Here is a 22,542-nt window from a genome sequence, read left to right on the forward strand (position 1 = left end):
TCATCTGCAGCAGTTGGTCTTTACAATGGTGGAAAGAAAAAAAGCAACACACTTACATCTTTCTGCATTGGACTGTTTCTATCCTCAGAGACTGCAAAGATTTCTGTTGCAACTAACTGACAGTATACATAGGGTAACAACCCAGAGGTAAAATACTCCATGCATCATCACCAATGTTCTAAATTATTTAACTGCATCCCTCACTCTGGTTAGATGCTGTCATATTTTGCCATGGCTTTGTAACATGGTAGGAAGCCCAAGATTGGTTGGTGTTTACAAACCCTTAAGAGAACTAGGATGCCAGTGAGGCCTTCAAAACTGCCAGCTCATCACATGGCTCTGTAATTCAAAGTATGACCATGAAAACAGTGTCAGGTCTCTCACAGGTAAGAGAATTTGACCCTCATTGGTGGTCTATCTATCATTCTTAATTTATTTGCATGTACAGGTAACAACTTGCTGCAACTTTTTGAAACTAAATATTGAACAAGTAATTAGGAAAATTCAGATTTTGAGACAGCAAAATTCAATCCTATAAAATATAGAAATACAAGCTTTATAACTTTATAATCAGAAAAGGCAACAGCACCACAGTAGCATGTTTAGGTCTTCAGAGTGTGGTGATTTATATTCTACCAACTACCTGCCAATCTATTAATACTTTTATTTTTTGATGCTACAAATTGCATAATGGTCCAAACAGTGTTGGTAAAGCATTTTTAACAGCTTTGGTCACAAGAAATTCCCTGCTCCTGAAACATTAATTAGAACTGTAAGATGCATAAGATCTTCAAGTGAATTTTCAGGAATAATCAGTTTCAGAGGAAAAGATGCAATAGTCACAAAGTGGAAATCTGATGTTTCCACTGCATGCAGGTGCTAAAAGAACTGTCAAACGACTTTTAAATGGCAAAAATAACTCATTAAAAAAGTAAGAGTCAAAACCAGATAGGTTCCTCTTTTCAAGGACAGAGGTCTTATTTCAAATGGAGTCACTTCCTATTTAGACACGTAAGTATAGGATCATATATTTGATTGTCCTCAGCAGACAGCAACTCATTGCGGTTCACTGCGTTCAGGTTATAGGATGAAGTCAGTGTTTTATTTAGCTGTTTACTATCCACTAATCATAAGATCATGCCCCAGGCCAGCATTGTTTAAAAATTTAGAGTTAAGGGAAATACAGAAGTCACAAACTTGAGATTTTAAAAATAATTTAATGACAAGTTGCACTGCAGCTCTAGAGACCTTAGTTCTGCAAGGAATGGCATGGGAGCATAATTGAAGCTGATTTTCTGTTATTTTGATTCAAGAGTTCTCAAACAAAATCGTTTTCAGAATGAGAGGAAGAAACCTTATTGTTTGACAGGTTGCACAGCACTTATTTCCACCTCCCAAGGATCTCCCATATTGGATGGCCCTAATCCTCCAGCTGTTATGGAAATGCTTTTGCAGGCTCTCCACTAAGTATATGTATAATCAGTGTTTCATGGTTAAATATTACCGGGTGCTCTAGAAGCTGCATCAGCTTTAAGCAGACAGGAATGCAATAAAAAAAAAAAGCTATTTAAAAAATGCACAAAAATAAATAAGAGGTAATGATTCATTCTTTTCCTTAACAGGTAAAGTAAAAGGTACCAAATGAAATTATCAGGCAGGAGATGTAAAACAATCAGAAAGGAAACCTGTTTTCATGCAGTCTGTATTATAAATGAAACTTGCTCCTACAGGATGTTGTGGATGGCATAATTACAAATTACTTCAATAAGTCATTAGACAAAGTAATGGAGGAGACTTCAGTTAATTCTTATTAAACTCCAAGTCTGAAAGTCCCCACAGGCTGACTTCTCAAATTTGGAATGGCAGCTTCTCTACCATTCTGTGTGTCTGAGGGTTTTTTTGACTTTTCCATAAACATTCAGCACTGAGTACTGCAGGAGATGGACTCAGCTGAATGAACTGCTGATCTCACCCAGAATGACAGATGCCTTTGAACGTACATCAGCTTGCAGATTCAGGGGTCTGCCTATACTATATTTTTATGTATAGCAAAGAAGTTTGAAGGCACACCTAGGGGATTTTCATGGTATTTAGGGCTGCTTTGTTGCTGTTTCCAAAGACTAGGATGCAACCATTTAGGTAGCCTGCTTTCACCAGAAGAAAACTTTGACAAATATACCCACTTAACATTTTTTTCATGATATTTCTAGCACATTTCCCCCCCCCCTATAAAATATACAGAAAATCTAATGCATACATCTGCTTAATATTAAAATATGTGCATACATTTCTGTGTCAGTGGCACAATAATATACATTAAATAATAAAATGTAAATGCTTAGCAATGATGATCTGTATTTCATTTCTCCTTACATATAAGACATTTGTATCATCGCCGTAGCTCTAATCCATATTCAGGTCTTCATGTTTGGTGTGCAGTAATATGTAAATTACCTAGCCAGCTGCATTAAGCAGTGTTTGTTTATTCTATTTCTTTTGGCATAGTGTATAACTGAATTTCTGCCAAAAATGTGGCTGCTTCAGGGAACACTGTTCGAGTAGAAGGAAGTTTTGAAAGGAAATGCATATCATAAGTCTTTACTCGGTGAAACAGCAAAATCAAAACAAACTTTCTGTTCATAAAAGTAGCTGTATTAATGTGAAATAATGGGCCTGCAAAGTACAATGAGTGAACTGAATCTTTTTAGAAGGCTCTGTTTACATTGGCTTTGTAAACAAGAATACAAGACTAAAAGGCGGCGAATTTCTTCATCCCTGGGAAGGATGAGTGAAACTGGTGAGACATGAAAATGGAAAGTTTAAGAGAAATTATTTTAAAATGGCATATTAAACTCCTCTAGCACACAGCATTTAAATGCACTTAATTTTAGAAAGCAGAGAAGTTTGAGTGTTAAAAAAATGGTATTAATGATGCATAGAGCAATCTACTTATGCTCGCAGTCCTTTCACTCTTCCAGTCTGACACTTCCTTTTTTATCCAGCCAGCTAATTTCCCCTCTTTTGTGAGGAGTAACTGTTTTCACACTAGTGCTTACCCAGCAAGCCTCCTCATTGTTTCATGGTTAATTATCTTCTTGAGCTTCACCTTCTCAAGTGAAGGGAGAAAGATTGGGCCTCCCCACAGCTCTAATGAAAGCTAGGTTTTAGAGATGCACTGTGTGAATAAACGCAGTGTCTGATCTACCAACGTAATAAATGAGTTTCTAAACTTTATGGAGTCACAGCTCATCCAACAGGTTCACTGAACAATGCAGAAAGACTCGTTATGTTTTAAATCCTTTTTATTTATTTTAATTTTTTTTTAAAAGGGGGGGGGGGGGGGAGGAATATTGCTTCAGTGTGAAGTCAGATACCAGAAATTGTTCCAAATTCTCTAAGCATTTACATAAAATCTGCCTGTCAAACATTCGGTACAATCCTGAGCTGCTGCATGAAAGACACTGAGCTCTATTCTTTAAAGTGGTGTCTTAATAACACTTCTACTGCTAATAGCCCTGTGCCCCTCAGTCATTACACCACTTTGTAAACTCTTACTACTTGGTGGACTTTTTGTGCCTCACCAGCACTGAAAATAGCTGTTGTGGATAGACTTGAATCTTGTTTATGTTCCCATCCAAGCCCAAGTTTAAACTGTGTAAGATTTAAAATAAACTCTCCTGTAACAGAAGAAAGCTAAACAATGGCAACAGTGGGTTTGGAATAATGAGGTACTCCCCATTGTAATCGTGTACTCAGCCAAACCCAGGCAGGCAAATACAAACCTCTTACCGTATCAAGATACAAAGTTGTCCAAGATCAACAAAGTTGTCCATTACTTTATCTTCTTCTAAGTGAATTCCTACAAAGTGTGCTTATATTAAATAATTTCTCAAGTGACCAAGCCAATATGTGCCTGTAACGCTGGTACTCAAGGCATTGCATGGGACCTACTCAAGATACTAGATTAGACTGAAAATACCAATCCTTTTTTATCAGCCAGCTCCAGGGTTGAGCATCTATTTTGTACAAAGAGAACTATAATCATCATCACTTACCAGTGAGATAGACAAGAAAACAAAAGCATCACGCTCAAAGATGAGATGATCTTAGTGGAGGAGCACTTCCTGGGTGCCTCTAATACTTGGAGATAGGCCAGTGTTTCTATTTTCCAACATTTGAAAAGCAGCTCTTAGGTGTGTTCAGGAGGAGACTTAATAGGGTGCTTGGTTGCATGGTTTAGTTGATTAGGTGGTGTTGGATGATAGGTTGGACACGATGGTCTTGAAGCTCTCTTCCAACCTGGTCTGGTCTGGTCTATTCTATTTCTATTCTATATTCTATTCTATTCTATTCTATTCTATTCTATTCTATTCTATTCTATTCTATTCTATTCTATTCTATTCTATTCTATTCTATTGTTTGTGTAATGCAAAAAACAGTAGTATTGGATCCTCAAGGTGCTTACCATTGTAACTTTGATTCAAGGCCATGAGAACTCTCTGCCACTTATTGGCAACTGTGGTGTTTAACTACACACTTGGAAATCCATAGGCATGCAGACTGTCCAAGTGCTTCTAACATGCCTTTGACTTCACAATGCTATCTTATTGACTCCCCAAATTTACAGATGGTGAATCAATGACTTCAGGAAGCACTGGAACTGAGATTACGAAGAAATTGTGCTGAAAATTAAAAACAAAAGGGGGGGGGGGGGAAGTTAATTCTCTTTGATAACATAGATTAGGATAAATTTGGTTGTCTCTCAACTGCTTCACAAGGAGGAGAAACTGATGATAGAGCCAGATATTTTTCATGCAGTCCTGTTATTCATAAATAATAGATAACATCTCCCTTTCCAGTATACAGGAAGAATTTTTATTTAGGAATTCAAGCCTCTTTCCTCCAGCTCTCAGTGAGAAAACTTTCTTTCTAGGTTTATCCTAAGGTCAAGCTCCCAAGGGCTTATGTCCTATTCTTTCTTACCTTTATATCTATCTGTTTCTATGGTGATTCTCACTCTTTACAGTTTCTCACAAACACTCATTTCTGCTGAAACAAAGCTTTTTAAGCTCTGTGATTCCAGGTGGCCTGATGGTGCTTGTTGTAGTTTGGAGATGGCTACTGAGTCCATTCATACTGAGTTGTTCTGGTTTAACTGAGAGTACAACATTAAAGGAGTATCAGTTCCAATGTGAACAATACAGAATTAAAGTATTCTTAACAAGTATGCAGACTTCTTGAACAGTACAAAGGCAAAACAATACAGATTTTATTATGCTACTGTAGCTTTGCTAGTACATCTTCATTCATGGGCATCTAAATGCAGAAAGCAACTGATTTGCCATCACTATGGGCATACCAGTGACAAAACTGCGCTGAATATCTGCAGTGTCGACAACCAACATTTAAACCTCTTTAAGTATGGTTGGTCCCACAGATTTCCTGGATTTGGTGGATCTTCTTGTCTTAACTGTAAAGACTGATATTTGATTGGGTCAGATTCTGAGATTTGGCATGGATGAACTCCCACCAACTTGCATGGGCATGTATCTGAGGAAGAGTGCCAGGATTTGCTCTTTTCTGAACTAGGTGTGCATGGCAACGTTTTGGGGTTGGGTAAAGCTAGGAATGTTTTCCTAGGAGTTTCATAAAGGGCTTGTGTTGTATTCTTGCACAAAGAAAATAATATATTCCTCTGAAGTAAAGGTGAGACCAAAATGACATTCAGGGGTGAAAAATCCTGTCATGTAACCTCTTGACAGATGAAAGGAGAACTACAAAGCAGCAAAAACAGCAGTCAGTAAAATATGCCATGTAGCTCGGTTTTCTCATCACACAAAAAGCAAACAAAAAAAGCCCAAATACACAACTTGGCATACAGGTCTGGGACTGTAAACCTATTTGGATAACAATATGATTCAATATAAAAATGTTATAGATGTTCTGATGCTCCCTAGGAACATTCAAAGGTCTTCAGCAAATAAGAACCAGAGATGTTAGAAAGCCATAGTATCATATCGTAGTATCATAGTATCAGTCAGGGTTGGAAGGGACCACAAAAAGGAGGCCCCTGCTTCCATAGAGGCTGGAAAAAAGATAGCAGATAGTGTGTTAGCACTGCTACTCTGGGCACAGCACTGGGACTTGACATGTTGAGTCCCTGCTTTTGCGTTGATCTGTGATCTTTTCCAATCTAGGCAGTTCTTTGTGGTAGAATTTAGTTCTTGGAGGCCTTCTGCTGACATGGCTCACTTTGATTATATGCACTGACTTGTGTGTGTGGAGGAGCTGCAGCCTTTCAGTCTTTCTTTTGGCCATCGGGTACTGCAGGCAGCTTAACAAGGAAGATAGAACATGACCCTCATAGGACTCCAGTGCAGGCATGACTGTTTCCAGAGTGTTACCTAGCATCACCAGGTGACATTTTAACAGCAGAAGAGTAGTTAGAGGATGGACAATTTCTCTGACTTCTAAAAACTCTTCTAGCACTAGTAGGGACATTTTCTTAAAATGTGACTGCAGTTATTTCATCTGTTGCTGAGATGTTCCAAAAAAAAAAACTGCTGACATGATAAAGAAAATTATTGTTTTTCAAACCTAGGCATGACAATCCTGTCCTCCAGACTTTTATTTCTGAGTGTTATCAGAGAACTTCAAACAGCACCATAAAGAAAGACACCTGAGCAATGGTGCAACCTCAGTTCAATGGTGCAACCTCAGTTGTTCCCATGAGCCACAGCCTGCAGAGAGCAGAGGTGAAGTCAATGTCCTTCCTGGGGTACAGGAACCTTTACATATAACCACCCATGTAGGACTTTGGCAATAACCTGTAAGGCCTGAGCATTTCATCAAGAGAGGCAATACTAATTGTAAAATGAAGGAAGTGACAGTGTGAGCCACAGCCTTGGATCTTATTTTCTTGTTTTCTTCTTCTTCTCACTGCAGCTATAACAAATATGTATGCTCATGATCAGTTTCTCCAGTGATCTGTGATAAGGCATACTGCTTCCATATATTTTGAGTCCATACTGTAATGTGCAGGTCACTTCAGTATTATGCACATGGAATATGCACATGGAATATTATGCATTAATATCCTTATGCATATTAAAACGTTGGTGTTGGGAAATGGGGACGGTTTTCTCCTTGGCTACGGTGTAGGGAACCCCATTTGGAAAATCAACTTAAGTGAAGCAGGGGTGAAGTGGGTACTGTACACATGACTATTTCCCTCAGCAGAGTACTTGGCATGCTTGCATTTTTCAAAAGACAAAATCATGTTTGTCTTTCTTGAATGTGCACACATTCCTGGAGATGGGGGATGGTTTTCTTTCTTTCTCTTTCTTTTTTTCCCTGGCCTCTGAGTGCAGTTAAGTTTGGATAATTTGTCCACAGCAACTGAAGGATATGTTGCAGGGGAGGGAGGAACAGAGTTTGTATTTATTATTGTAAAAGCTCTTTTTTTTTTCATGTTAATTCCTTTAAAAAAATATAATGGTACGTAGGGGTTACATTACAGGCCAGTTTCACCAACACAAAGTATCTGTACTGGAGTAGCTCATGCAAATGAAGCTGGAAACAGAGAATCATTGTTTAATAAAGTTTGCTGCGGAAAAAAGCAAAACTATCCATGTTTTACTAAAGGAAACAAATGAAAAAATGCATTTTTGAGACTTTTCCAGAAAGAGAACTGGGGTCTAGGAAATGTCTTCTTCTTTTTTTGTTGGTTTGTTTTTGGCTTAATCATCTAATTTCTTCCCAATAACATTTTCTGCAGACGAACTGTTTAACCGTTGAACGCCAGCTCTGCAGCGCTGCAAGTATTTATGTGCACACCTAACTTTGCTCACATGAGTTATCACAATGAAATGGGAATACTGCCCTGAGCAAAAGAGTTCAGGGCTCAAATTAGGAATAGTCAAACTCTTAAAGCAGCACTTTCAAATGCATTAAAATTAATTCAGCCTCTCCTGAGTCTGTAATTTAATTGGCTGTTGGCTTCATTATAACAGAAACTTTCCATGCAACAGTAAATGCTTCCTAAGTGGTGTTTATCTGGTGGTAATATTTTAAGAATGAGAATGTGCATAATATTGCACATCTTTTTGGTTTCATTGCATTGGGGGTTTTTTACTTGCTTGATCAAAACTATTTACCTTCCTTTTTTTAACTGTCACTCGTGACCATCAAGATCTACTTTAGATGTAGTGGTATCTAGTGACGATTTGTGTCACTTGGACCTACTTGAAGGATACCCACTTTCAGGCAGATAACACACACACATATATATGCCTCTGTGTGTTTATACACACACTCTTGCACACATAAACCCCAAGTTTCTAAATTCCAGGAAATCTGGCCATCAGCTGCACCAGCTGCTATCCAAAGAATTTTTGTCAACTGGCATGGTACCTTTACAGCATGTTTTGTCACAAGGCCAGGGCTGAAGAGTGTGAGCCTAGAGAGCTCACCCCATTGAAATCTGAAGCTCTGTAGCACACTTAAACCTCTTTAATTGAAGTCTGTCTTCTATGCAGAGCTTGGCAAACAACAAGACAGACAGGACAAGAAATAACAGCAGTTTTTTCCCAGCAAAGTGAGCAATCAGAATTTAGCTCTGACACCAGCTGACACAATGGTGTTGTACCTCCCATCCTCTGAAGAGCACCAAGTGAAGGATCAGTTTGGGGAATTTTAAATATTCTGTTGGAAAGTCCTAATAATTTATTGCTATCATGATAATGCTAATCCTCCAGCACCCTACCTATCCACTGAGCAGCTTGATAAGTAGACGTCTGACATCATAAAAATAGTCCTCAGAGATCCCTGGATTTTGACTTGCTGCTGCTGTCAGTGCGAACACAGGCTGGAGTGACACCACCTTCTATTCTTCACTCCAGAGATTTATTCAGGAGTCTGTAGGGTGCTGCTCTCTCCTTGATGTCTAAAGTCTCTTTCTTGTTTGAGCAGCTTGATAAATTTTGTAAAAAGGAAAGGGCAAATAAATACCTCTGCTGCAAACGCCACATGCAAAGCGTTTGTGACTTACTGAGTGGTTTGTTTCGGAGTTACAGCTAGGTCTGTACTTGGGAAAGGCTGCCAATGTAGTCGATAATCACTGAAGTTGTACTTTGAGGGAAACAATGTTTACAAGAAAAGTTGCAATTTGCTGATACCAATCCAATCAGTTCCTTGCACAGAGAAAGCCATGCTAGTGAAATGGCCATATCTGCGTAAGAGCCTTTGGAATTAGATCTGTGACAATCAGAAGGAAAAAGTAAATAAATCAAGCCTTACCATCATTGCCTCTTCCAGGCCTCAGAAAAGCATGTGCATTTGGAGAATAAAAAATAGGCTTTGAAGTGAGGAGCACTCAGTGAAGATCAATGGGCTGAGGTCACAACTCTACATGTTTTATTGTTTTAGTCCATCTGACTTGCAGAACAAACAAAGCAGCCAAGTGTTGATTTACAGGGGGAAGGTTATCTTCCTGACCAATAAGGACCAAATGTTTTGGGTTTTGAGATTGTACGGAACATAAAATCCTCAGAACCTGCTGCTGATATCCTGCCTTTGGGAATTTCTTTTAGCAGCTGGCAGAAGCTTAAAACGGTAACATTATGCAGTTTAGGAAGCTTTCCACAGCAGTGTATTCCTCATGCTAAGTACAACAGAGTTGTGAAACATCCCACAGAGAAAATGAGTAATTGTACCTGAGCTCTTGTTTAGTTTAACAGGTTTTCAAACTTAATTTAATTTAATTATTGTCTCTTACACCATATTTAACTTGCAGGTTGGTTAAGGGTCAGCTATAGGTGAGAAACTAGGTCCGACCTGCAGCCATTAGGAAAACATGGCAAGCTGGCAAATCCAAATACGGGTTTCTGAACTTCAACAATGTACAGAACTGCTCTGATAGCTGTAGTTATCTAGCCAATGGATTATTTTTTTTCATGAATATTTAACATTTAAACTATCACTAGCCAATGTAGTATAGGGGAAGAAACCAAAACACGATAGCAAAAAACAAACCAAAGACTGTAACAAATTTACTCCATAATAGGTAGATCCACAGAGAGACTCTAGCCTTCAGCATTAGCCATGAAAGTTTCTCAACATCCCCAAATCCTCCTAACGTGCTGCCACATTGCAGGTAAGATCCCAATGCCTGCCTGCCTCAGAGCCCAGGACTGTTACTGGAATTATTCAGCAAAATTAACATTTCCCTGTCTTTCAGGTGTCCCAGTAAGGACTTGCTCCGACACAGGTTCAGAAAGTTGAAACAATCAAGTGGTTTAATTTATTAAAGCAACAGATACAACAGATTTGGGATTGCCAGTGATAAATGCGCTGGCTGTAGGATGATCTCAGGTTAATAAATCCTGGGTAGCATCCATCAGAGCTGGAGATGCAAACCTTTGCTCCAACATATAATAGAAATGAAGCATAAGTTAAGCTATATATTGAAGATGGAGATTTTATTAAGAAGGGTGTCCCTGTCTTGGATGAAGGAAGAGGATCACAGCCCATTGACTGTCTTCAACTGTGCCGGTATAGGTGCCCCTGCACACACCTGTTGCAGCTGCTGGCCCTCCTGAGAGTTATTCTCCTTGTGGGTTTTATGTACTATCCCAGGCTATCTCTGCCTTCTAGGTGATGTTTAGCATGATTTGGGAGGAGAGTTGAGTAACATAGGCATATATGTCTAGCATCTACTTGGTTTGTCTCATTAGCATACTGAGGGGTGTCAGCTTTAATATTAAAATTGCAAAGGTCTTTGGGCACCCTGGCCCTCAAAATCTGTGTTGAAGTTGGGTGTTTATGCTATTTTAGCCTTCCTTTATCAGTTTTAACCAAAACAGGGCCAGCTTATCTTCATAAGACTTCTTCCTTCAGCTCTTTAGCAGGCCAGAATTGTGGATCTTCATATTACACAAACACCTGCTGATTGTAAATGACCTTGGTCCCAAGGAGTATTAAATCAGCTTTTCTTCCTGCCCCACATTAAGCTAGGCAGTTATCCCACATGTACCAAGGGGGAAAACATTCTTTGGAACCTGTGCTTCTATCCATGATTGTGTGCTGTACCTTAACAGAGCTGCACAGGGACAGACCTGTACACAGGGACCTACCTTACAACTAAGCCCAGTGAAGCACGAGGGGACATATATATATTACACAGAGAGTGTTTCAGTTCATCAAATACATTAATAATCATAGCACCCTGCTGAATGGTGGATAGCTTCTCTGCCCAATTTGGAGAAAATCATTCTTCCTACTGTCAGCTGAGTGTTTTAGTCATTGGTCTACTGGACATACTGGGGTGGGATAGCCTTGTGTTGAGCACAGAAACATTGCCACCTATATTAACAATTAAACAGACACTGGAACAGGGATTTGGACCTGCCTGTGCCTCTTGCCAATCAAATGTGCTGAACACTGCACTGCAGGATAAAATTCTCCTCATCTGCGACCCAATCAATATTTAATTGTTTTATGCAAAATGAAACATGCAAAGCAGGCTCCTTTTCAGAACAGCATGTAGGTAGAACTTCTCCTGAGAGAATGAGAGCCTGCCTTGTGTCTCTCATGCTCAGTCTGACACAGGGTCCCACACCCAAAACCAGCACCCTAACTCTTGAGCTGTTGGAGAACATACCATGATTTCTCATACAGGGGCTGAGCAGCGTTAGTTCCTGCCTGAGAGAGAGTTCCCAGCTGAGAATCAAAGTCAGATGCCTTTCTCTGCACAATTAACCTTGGCCGAGTCTCAATGAATCTAAGTCAGTAAACTAAGCTGTGTACAACTGCACTCCTCTGGACTGCAGCCTCATTTTATCTGCTTGCATTTCAGTAACTTTGTGAGTTTAGATTGCTGTTTGGTGTGTGATCAGTGCTCTGTTTGAAAAACAAAACTTGCTCCAGGAAAGCTTTAGAGAGTGAGAGGTCATAGTTGAAAGGGTGGGGTTTTTTTTAAGTGCTTGTTTTTCTGGATACAGTGATCCTGTTCAACTGCTAAGCTGATTTAAACTAAGCAATTCTAGGTTAATTAACAGTTCTAAGACTTATTGTATAAGCAAAACCTTTCCTAATATGGAGACCTCTCAATAAACAGAAAAATGAAGTAAAATCAAATTGTGCTCAGAGAACCAGCCCCAAACTCAGGGTCCACTTCTGTCTTGTTTTGAGAAGTTAAATTGAGTCAGTACTGTTGGCCATGTTACAAATCACATTTGAATGAGAAGAATCATCAGGATGTTCTTTTCCTCCCACGTGTGTTTTTGGAAGGAACAATTGTTGATGCTACATGTCCTGAATCATAATAGCAAATATTATTGGAAAGTTAAAAAAGTCTTTAAAAAAAGGCAGACTAAGTTTAGCTCAATTATTTATTAGCCCTGTCCTAGACAAAGGTGTCAGCACAGACAGTATTTGAAATTCATGCAGTGTTTGATTAGCCTGATTGTTCTTACAGCTGAAGATATTAACATTCATTAGTATTACTTACTGGTCATTAGTACTGCCTTTATTATCAAGTAAAGAATAAATAGACTAAATTCTAGTAAAAAATTCATCTTCTTGTGATTTCCAGTGCATTGGACCTGTTGTTTTAAGACCAACACCAGAGTAGTTTGTTAAAAAATTTTCAAAAATCCTTTAATAAATAAATCCTTTATAGCTTTACTCTTCTAAACTCGGGCAGGTGGAGAAATATTCCCATATATCCAACGTAATAAAGTACTAATTGCCTGCTTTATACTAACACATTAACAATTTCACATCTGCAGACTGGTTAAAACTTAGAATAGAATAGAATAGACCAGACCAGACCAGACCAGACCAGACCAGGTTGGAAGAGACCTTCAAGATCATCGTGTCCAACCCTTCAACCAATCCAACTCACCTAAACAACTAACCCATGGCACCAAGCACCCCATCAAGTCTCCTCCTGAAACCTCCAATGACGGTGACTCCACCACCTCCTCAGGCATCCCATTCCAATGGGCAATCACTCTCTCTGTATAGAACTTCTTCCTAACATCCAACCTAAACCTCCCCTGGCACAGCCTGAGACTGTGTCCTCTTGTTCTGGTGCTGGTTGCCTGGGAGAAGAGACCATCATCCGCCTGTCTAAAACCTCCCTTCAGGTAGTTGAAGAGAGCAATAAGGTCACCCCTGAGTCTCCTCTTCTCCAGCTAAGCAACCCCAGCTCCCTCAGCCTCTCCTCATAGGGCTTGTGTTCCAAACCCCTCACCAACTTCGTTGCCCTTCTCTGGACTCGTTCCAGCAAGTCAACCTCCTTCCTAAACTGAGGGGCCCAGAACTGGACACAGTACTCGAGGTGTGGCCTAACCAGTGCAGTGTACAGGGGCAGAATGACCTCCCTGCTCCTGCTGGCCACACTGTTCCTGATGCAGGCCAGGATGCCATTGGCCCTCTTGGCTGCCTGGGCACACTGCAGGCTCATGTTCAGCCCCATCAACCAGTGTTGGAAGGGACCTCAAGGACCACCTAGTTCCAAGCCCCTTGCCATGGGCAGGAGTCACCATCCCTCGAGGTGTTCAAGAGGAGATTGGACATGGCACTTGGTGCCATGGTCTAGTCATGGGTCTGTGGTGACAGGTTAGACTCGATGATCCTCGAGGTCTCTTCCAACCTTAGCGATACTGTGATACCTCACACTACATCAGGTTGCTCAGAGCCACATCCAGCCTGGCCTGAAAAATCTCCAGGGATGAGGCTTCTACCACCTCCCTGGGTAACCTGTTCCAGCGTCTCACCACCCTCATGGGGAAGAACTTTGTAATGAGTAACCACAATTAATCTCCATTAAAGAAATGCCTGTATTATATTTTGACAGCAAATGAGGAGGCAAAAAAAACACCCCAAAACCAACAAAAACCCAGCACAACTGAGAAGGCTGGGAAAAAAAAATCATACAAAATTTAATAGGTTTCATTTTAATTGATTGTTTTAATGGTACACAAAACATAATAAAATTAAAAGCCTATTAGTGATCGTTTTACCAAAAATGCACTTTAGTCCCATTAATTTACTTATGTGATTTCAGGGGAAGGACATTTAAAGTGCAGCTGTAAATATTTTTAATCTCTGACTTCTTTTTCTTTTTTCTTTTCTTTTTTTTTTTTTTTGCAGGAGCCTCTGAACGTTATTGATCCGAGTTTGATGGATCTAAATGGTCCAAGTGAAGATGCACTAGAATGGGATGAAACTGACATAAGTAATAAGCTGATCAGTATTCATGAAGACTTAAGTGATCCTGATCAGGAACTCAGGAAGGATGATCTAAGCCTGAAGGCCACTTCAGGAGAATGTGGTGATAACAATGTGAACGAAGACGAAAGTATCAGCGATCGCGGAAGTCCTCTTTATTGTCCCAGCATTACTTCTCCTCCAAATCCTCACATCTATCAGGTCTATAGTCTTCATAATATTGAGTTATCAGAAAAAAAACACATGCCTTTTTTGAAAAAAGCATCCAATCTCTCCAGTGTAGCACAGTCTAATGCTCTGAACAAAGCTCTCAGTAAAGACTCATCATTTTCATCTACCAAATCCCTGCCAGACCTAATAGGGGGGACCACATTGGCAAAGCCCTATAACTATATGTATCAGAGTGGAAACATAAGTAGGCATTCTGAGAGTGAAAGTGGCATAGTGAGTGAATGTGATACAGAAACCACAAATAATTCAGAGATTTTTTTGCTAAATGATACTGAAAGCACTCAGAGTAATCCTGAAATTGGGCATGCAGACACTCGAGTGGAGGATATAGTGGATGTAATAAAGCAAAAACTAAAGCAAGGTGAAGAAGACCGTGCTAGTCTGACAGATGATTTTCAGACAGCATCTTCTGCAGGTTGTGGAAGTGAAAATGATGAGGATTTGGACAGAATTACCATGTGTAACCCTGTTTGTCTAGAAGAATTGCAAGGAAAGCATGATGTCTTTACATTTTACGATTACTCCTATCTTCAAGGCTCCAAATTCAAATTGCCAGAGCTAATGAAACAGTCGCAAATTGAAAAAGCACATCCAGAGGGCAGTTTGCTCCATGGCTTTTGTTTTGATAAAATACCTGGTAAGTCTGAGCATAAGCCTGGAGAGTCACAATCAGATGGGTTTATTCGTGACCGTACTCTGGAAAGTATCCCTGGAGAATTAGATCCCAATTCCTGTAAATCTGCAGAAACCCTAAGAAAGTTAACTGTTGCCGACAATCCGAGGCAGGTCCCAACTTTATCTCGTAGTTCTTCGTTAGAATCTCTGTCTGTAGTGGGTGATTTGTTCAGCTCAGGGATTTTTAAAAGTGGAGATGGCCTTCAGCGAAGCACCTCTTTGGAGAGCTGGCTGACCTCCTGCAAAAGCAACGAAGATCTGTTTAGTCATCATGGCTCAGGAGACATAAGTGCAAGCAGTGATTCTGTCGGAGAGCTCAGCAAAAGAACGTTAGACCTTTTGAACCGCTTAGAGAATATCCAGAGTCCTGTAGATCAAAAGATAAAGCGCAGCATCTCCGATATAACGCTCCAAAGTAGCTCCCAAAAAATGTCTTTTACTGGACAGATGTCTCTAGACATCGCATCCTCCATCAACGAGGACTCAGCAGCATCTCTCACTGAACTCAGCAGCAGCGAGGATCTTTCTCTCTGCTCTGAAGACATCGTGCTGCACAGAAATAAAATACCAGATTCAAATGCATCATTTAGAAAACATCTTAATAGATCTGTAGCTGATGAGAGTGATGTCAATGTCAGCATGATTGTTAATGTCTCCTGCACTTCTGCTTGTACTGATGATGAAGATGACAGTGATTTGCTTTCAAGTTCCACCCTTACCTTAACTGAGGAAGAGCTAGGTATCAAAGATGAAGATGATGACTCCAGTATAGCAACTGATGAGGATATTTATGAAGAATGCAATTTAATTTCAGGACTTGATTATATAAAAAATGAACTCCAGACTTGGATTAGACCAAAATTTTCTTTGACAAGGGAGAAGAGAAAAAGTAACCTCAGCGAGGAGATTCAGCGCAGTAAAGTTAGCAATGAAACGTCAAAAGCCACAGATACATTAAGCATTGAAACGCTTCTGAATGGCTCAGTGCAGAAGATATCAGAAAATAATGGCAATAGTAAGAATGGACCACGGGATTGTGAAAAGGGGACAAAGAGTCACCTGATGAAAGATATCTCTCAGGTGGTGAAGGATCAGCTGGTGGATGATATGGAGAATGGCAACGTTGAAAATACTCTTGGCAGTCAAAAGGAATGTCTTGTTAGAACACCAGCAACTCCTAAAACGCCTGCATCACTTGATGTCAGAGAAGCTGAAAATGAATGTTGTGTCTGTGAAGCATTTACAGACAGTTCAGATGATTCACATATGGATGGCAAGGAGGCTGTTCTGCCATCAGATGGATCCAGAAACCCTCCAAAAGAATGTCAAAGTCATCTTCAGCCTGATCACCACTCTGTTGCTTCCTCTCCTGCTAAAAAGCCTTGTCTTGAATCTCATTCAGAAATTAACTGTGCAGACATCCATGATACAGCTTTGCAAACATCCTTACCTGATGGTCAACAATGTAGTATAAGCATTACTGAAAAATCTACAGATTGCTGTCCAGCCTTGAAACCCAGTGAGGCAGAATGTGACTCCTCAGCCAGTGGTCTTGATTCATGCTGTAACTGTGAATCTGCTGCTTTTGATAAAAGAAATATGGAAGATGGCTCAGTGCACAATTTTGTGAGGGAAATAATAGACATGGCATCAACAGCTTTGAAAAGTAAGTCACAACCAGAATGTGAGTCATCTGCTCCAGCCTCATTAGCACAGATCAAGGAAAAAGTGTTAGAACACTCTCACAGACCCCTTCAGCTAAGAAAAGGAGACTTCTATTCTTATCTTTCACTTTCGTCTCATGATAGTGACTGTGGAGAGGTAATCAAATACATAGAGGAGAAGAGCAGCACTCCTGTGCCACAAGACTTCACAGATGAGAGAGAAAACATCGAGTGCTTTTTTGAAGCCTGTCCTGAGGAAGAACGAGTTGAGCAGCAGCAATCCATTTCTAATGGTACTCCTGAAGCACGAGCTGAGCAGCAGCAACCTCTTTCTAACCCTGTTTCTGAAACATCTCCAGGGTCACAAGGTGAAGTGACTCAAGAGTCATTAGAAGAAGTTAAAACTTCATCTGAAGGTAGGGATTCATCATTCTTATGTGAGGATGACCACATCAACATACCAAATCCTAACAAGCAAAGTGCCCCAAACAATTTGAAAAAGGCTGATGGTGATCTGCTGTTTTCTGATGGGCAACCTGGAGGTTTGGAAAAGAATTCTCCAGAGCATAACCCTGAAAAGAGTAGTGCAGGAAAATCATCTGGAATTGAAGAGCCCGAAGGATCTGCTGCTGCTGCTGCTGCTGCTGAAGAGGCTTCAGCGACAGAGTTTCAGTTGAAGCCCGGCCATTCACAGAAAAAGGATGTTTTGCATCAGAACAGTAAAACTCTTGCTTGTGAAGAAAATCTCCTGAATCTTCATAATGAAAGACATATAAATATGCACAGATAGAATGTAAACCTCTCTAGGCACGTACTTTCTCCTACAACCAGGTATGTACTCTGCAAGTTACTCATCCATTTTACACCTTCATTGTTTTGCCTTTTTTGCTTCTTAAAAACTTTATTTATTTTACATCTTTGTACAATGAAAGGAGACGAATCACTGTCCAGGTTTCTGTTCTAGGACAGTGCTTTATCATTTGTTTGGATTACACCATAACCCAAATTACATGCCACCGGTCAGCAAATGCAGTGAATATCAACTGCTTCTTGCCCTTTGGCTTTGCACTGGCTGGAGCTGCTCCCTTCCAGAACAAATCTGCTGTCTTGCAGAACCAGTTCTTTCTATATCAGCCTCCTTTTCCCTCCTCAACCTACCTGTGGAATCAGAAGTTAGCTCTATTCATTGAACCCCTTCTCCACAGTCAGCTGGCCTTAGGAGATGTTCAGAAATACTTGACTAAGCTGAATTTCTGGTTTTGGCAAGAATTTGGGGTGATTAGTGAGTCGGAATTCTACAATATTTCCAGATAAGCCATGAGGAAAAGATGAGCAAAGTGGAGAATAGGTGGAGAGATAAGTCATCACTTGGTGTCAGTTTACCATGATTTCATTTCAGTAAGCCATTATTAAGAACACAAATACATCAAGAGAGTGTTAGGCCAAACCTGGAGGTTACCAAAACAAGTAATCTTTGCAACATTATTAGAGAGTATAATGTGAGGGATAATGGAGAATAAAGATCTGAACACCACAGTGATACTGAAAACTTTAGTTCTGTTTTGTGGTAAACATTTTGAAGCATAAGTAAGATGGTAAGACCTAAGATGGAAAAGTGAATCTGATCTCTTCCCAAGTTTGAAGGTGGTTCAGACCTGGAGTTTCTGACCTCACACAGGTGTCACAATAACTGCACATTTTACAACAGAAGGTCTACAAAGCCACTTCTAGATCAGATCTTAACATGTAGCACTGCTGCTTTGTGTCTCACTAGTTGTGGCCCAAAAGCCACCATAGCTGTATAAAATGCCATCAGTCTCTGGAAATACTCCTCCATTAGACCAGAGCCAGCATGACAACTCCAAATGCGCCTCCAATTTCATACGCTGCTGCTCGCCAGAAGCTGCAGCAAGAGATTTTCCAGTAAAACACAAGGCTAAACACGGGACCAGGTTTCCTCAGGAAACTTTGGAATCTCCATCCTTGGAGATTTTCAAAATCCAAGCTGACATGGCCCTGAATGATCGGATCTACCTTTGAAAATAGCCTTCCTTTCAGCAAGAGGTCGGACCAGATGACATTCAAGTTTCCTTCCAACTGAAGTTATGCTACGATGCCATGATGTTGCTAGAAGAAAAGACTGTCTATTCCTCACTGCTCATGAAAACCACTACCACTCTCCTATTGCAAACTGTGTAGCTGTAGCAGAAGATCTAGGCTTAATTATACCAAATCAAGTGCTTTGCTGCTATCAGATAGCTAACATCTGCATTTTCTGTTTTCTTCTTATTTCTTTTAGTATTACATTACTGTGCTTGGGCTTTTCTTTTGCACATATGGGTGGTTTACCCAGCATTTACACATTCACATATGTCTAAATATGTCTAATAAAGTCTTTGGGTTGTGACAGCAATACTCTGCAGCTTGCCACTATCTCTTTCAATGCTTATCTCTTTGACTAATGCATCGCCTCGGAACTATGATAGCACAGAGGATATTTCTAACATGGCTTGGAAATAGGCTATCATGACATGGTGATTGCCAATTAGGTTAGTGCTTGGACACGTCCAAACCACTGGAGAAGCAATGGAAACCAACTGGGAATTTCAAAACTCAGTAGATTAGACTGTATATTCCAGAATCACATTGGAAAGATTATGTGTATATGGAAGCCTCTGCTTGGAAATTGAGATGATGACAAAAGTCTGAGGTTGATAAGTGATAATTATGTAAACATAAGCTTTGCCTAAATTACTGTTCTATTAGTTTCCTTATTTTTCCCCCTCTCATTTTTATAATATTAATTGGAGGAAGAATACTTCCTATAGTGAGTGTGATTTTATTCTTGTTCTCATTCTTTCACTGATGAAGATAATAACATGTCTTTTTCATTCATTAGTACTTCTTCTCTGAGGATCTCAAAATACTGTGTAAACTTTCCCTCTCTCTTCAGAACTTCCTAGTTACTTACATGGTAGTCAGCTGTGGTTTTTTGTAGCACTGGGATACGACAGCGTGCAGTTAGTGGAAGGACTAAGATTGGATAGGGAGGATGGAGATAATAATAAATGCCCCATAATGCAATAAAATGTAGTGCAGAGTCTGTATGTAAGAACTCAATAGGCTTATGTTATCATTTTAATTTTGGGCAGATATTTTTTATGTAACAAAGCCCTTCACACTACATCTCACTCTTTACATTTAGGAAGATGTACTGGTCTTGACTGATGCGTAGAGCATTGCTTCCAGGGAAAATATGTGCTGCATTATTCCTGGTAGTGAAGCCTTAGGATACTTATAGTTTATCTCTGGCACATCAAAAAATGAAAATATGAGCTGCTAGATTTGATTTCACTAAAGTCTGAGCTCCCTTCCCCCATTCACAAGCCTGATGCTTTAACTTCATCTCTCATGCTATGGGGAATGAATTACAGAAGCAATCTATCCTAATTTGTTAACTTATTCAAATAACAGTTATTATACTTAACTATGCTAAAGATTATCTTTTTGGTGGCAGATTGTTTATTTTTTGATGAGGCTAATTACTGATTTTCCAAAGGTAATTTACATTTATTACTAATACATCTTTTAAAATGTGACAGATAAATGTTGTTCCCATAAGTGTATTATGAAAAAAGTTACTATTTAAAAACACATTATTTAATTTGAAAGATAAATGGCAAACACCATTATTTTTCCTGTAGCACCTGTGCTGTAAGCTCATTTAAATGTGTAATTTTGTGTGTAGCTGCAATACTTAGAGAGAAAAAAAAAAATAATCTATAGTATATGTGTACCTTTAAAGCATACTAAGGATTCAACGCTGAAAAAGGCATCGTTTCAAAAGTCGTTTGATTTTTATCCTGCTTTAGTATTACCTTGGATATGCAGGGGAATAAAAGTAGTAGTGAAGAAAATATTTTTGCCAAATGTTGAGGGGGGGTGGGAAAAAAGACCATTATGGTAAAATAATGACAGTTCTACAGGCAGGCTTAACAAAATAATCATCTCCCTGCCAGCACTGGCTAGTCTCTTGTGTGAGCAACAGAGCATTCTTCAACAGAGGAGTTCATAAAGCTGTGCTGATTTTATTCTTCAAGTAGGGGACAGCTTGAAAGGACTTTCTGTAAATGAGATCATGCAATCTTCTGCTGCCACTGTGACCCATGACTCACCAATAGGATGGGAATTTTTAGTCACACATTCAAGATGTGTAGAGATCGATACATTTTAAGGAGGTTTCTGTGACAGGTCCAAAGTCTTTTCTAGAGGATACAGTAGAAATCTGTTTGTAATCTGTTAGTTTGTATGAGTCCAAAAGCTATTGCCTTCCTTTTGTGCAGAATTTTTAATTCAAGTGTGAGTTTTAACCTGATTTGGGGGGGAGGAATATTTCACCTGGGCTTAAGTAAACAAAATTGGTTTTATCTGTCTGTGCTGCACTATTAGCCAGAATATCCTGCCACCTACTATAGCCAGGAGAAACCCAGAGCTGGTACTTAGAGGCCCCGACTGTTAGTTCCTGCTCAAAAGCAGATTTTTGTATGACTTGCTCCTTCCTTGCCTCGGTGTCTCTAGCACCAAAGCGATGAAAATAGTAATCAAACCCACAATTTATTCGCTAAAACATGTTTTGAGATCCGCAGATAAAAGAGGATACATGAATGTAAAAGACTGTTAGTTAATTGTTGATTACAGGAGAAAAAAAACCCATATATACAGGGTTAGACAATAGTTAATATGTGATAGTTTACTTTGAAATTCTGGAAGGACAAGAATTAGCTAAATCTTTGCTTACCCTTTTTGATTTTCCCAGGTGTTTTTTATGGGGACATAGACACTCTAAACTTTCTTTGTAGTGTTTAAAACAGTCTGACTTTTTAGCTCCTTGCAGTAGCTGACCTTAAAAAAAAATGAAATAGAATAAACAGACCATCTTGTGTTGCCTGTGCATTGCATAATTGAACAAAACAAACCTGAGATAATCTATCAGTGAGACTTTTCTTACTACAGATAGGGGCAACTCATGCCAAAGCTGTAGAAACCTTTTGATACGACATTCCCCCTTCTCCAGATCAGTTCTCCATTAATTTGTAAACAAACTGTTGAGCTTTTAACTATTTTCATGTAAGCACATTTCTTCTGTAAATGGGATGTGTGTGTATGTGTGACAGTTACAGCAAATAAGATCAAAGGAGAAGGTAACTGGATAGATCCAGATATTCCTGCTTAATTTGGAAGGCACATAATGCATGTCTGGAGTGCCTCCTAGGAAATGCCTATGAGATGTACTTTGCACTAATCTTTGAGCTGTATTCTGACAGTTACTTCTTCATAATCCTCATCATAAGCCTGTGCTTTTTGATGAATAGTTTAACCCTCAACTCTAAGCTGGATAATTCTACAGTATGAAAATGTAAGCCATTGCCAGTCCCAGAGCATCTAAATAGCTGTTTACAATTAAAAAGTACGTTGGTGACACTGACACTTCTATTCATGGACTAATTCTGTGACAATCTTTTCCTCCTCTCCATCGAAATCTCATGCTATATGTTTACATAACTATTAAAACAAAACAAAAACAAAAGTGATCTTTTTGTTGCTCGGCTTCTGACAATTCCTCTGTTTTCATTGATCGGTGCACTTTTGAGTGTGCTGAAGGTAAGTTTACAGGTAAGACTGAGGACAGGATTCAGGGAAAAGGTCAGATTTGACGACTTCCCTTGTTTCTTCAGAA

The 22,542-nt window shown here is 39.6% G+C and overlaps 1 protein-coding gene across 1 annotated transcript in view; it reads left to right on the plus strand.

Annotated features, from left to right (window-relative positions):
* The window catches only part of AKAP6 (A-kinase anchoring protein 6), a 301,656-nt gene that overhangs the window by 277,961 nt on the left and 1,153 nt on the right, over positions 1 to 22,542 (plus strand). The window contains exon 13 of the mRNA XM_068160348.1: positions 14,158 to 17,636. Within this exon, the coding sequence (XP_068016449.1) occupies positions 14,158 to 17,595 (3,438 nt within the window). The 3' untranslated portion in view covers positions 17,596 to 17,636. The remainder of the gene's footprint in view (positions 1 to 14,157; positions 17,637 to 22,542) is intronic.

The sequence above is a fragment of the Melanerpes formicivorus genome, unplaced genomic scaffold (genome assembly GCF_026170545.1).
Source record: "Melanerpes formicivorus ecotype bairdi unplaced genomic scaffold, bMelFor1.0.p_v2 SCAF_49, whole genome shotgun sequence".
Classification (NCBI taxonomy): Eukaryota; Metazoa; Chordata; class Aves; order Piciformes; family Picidae; genus Melanerpes; species Melanerpes formicivorus.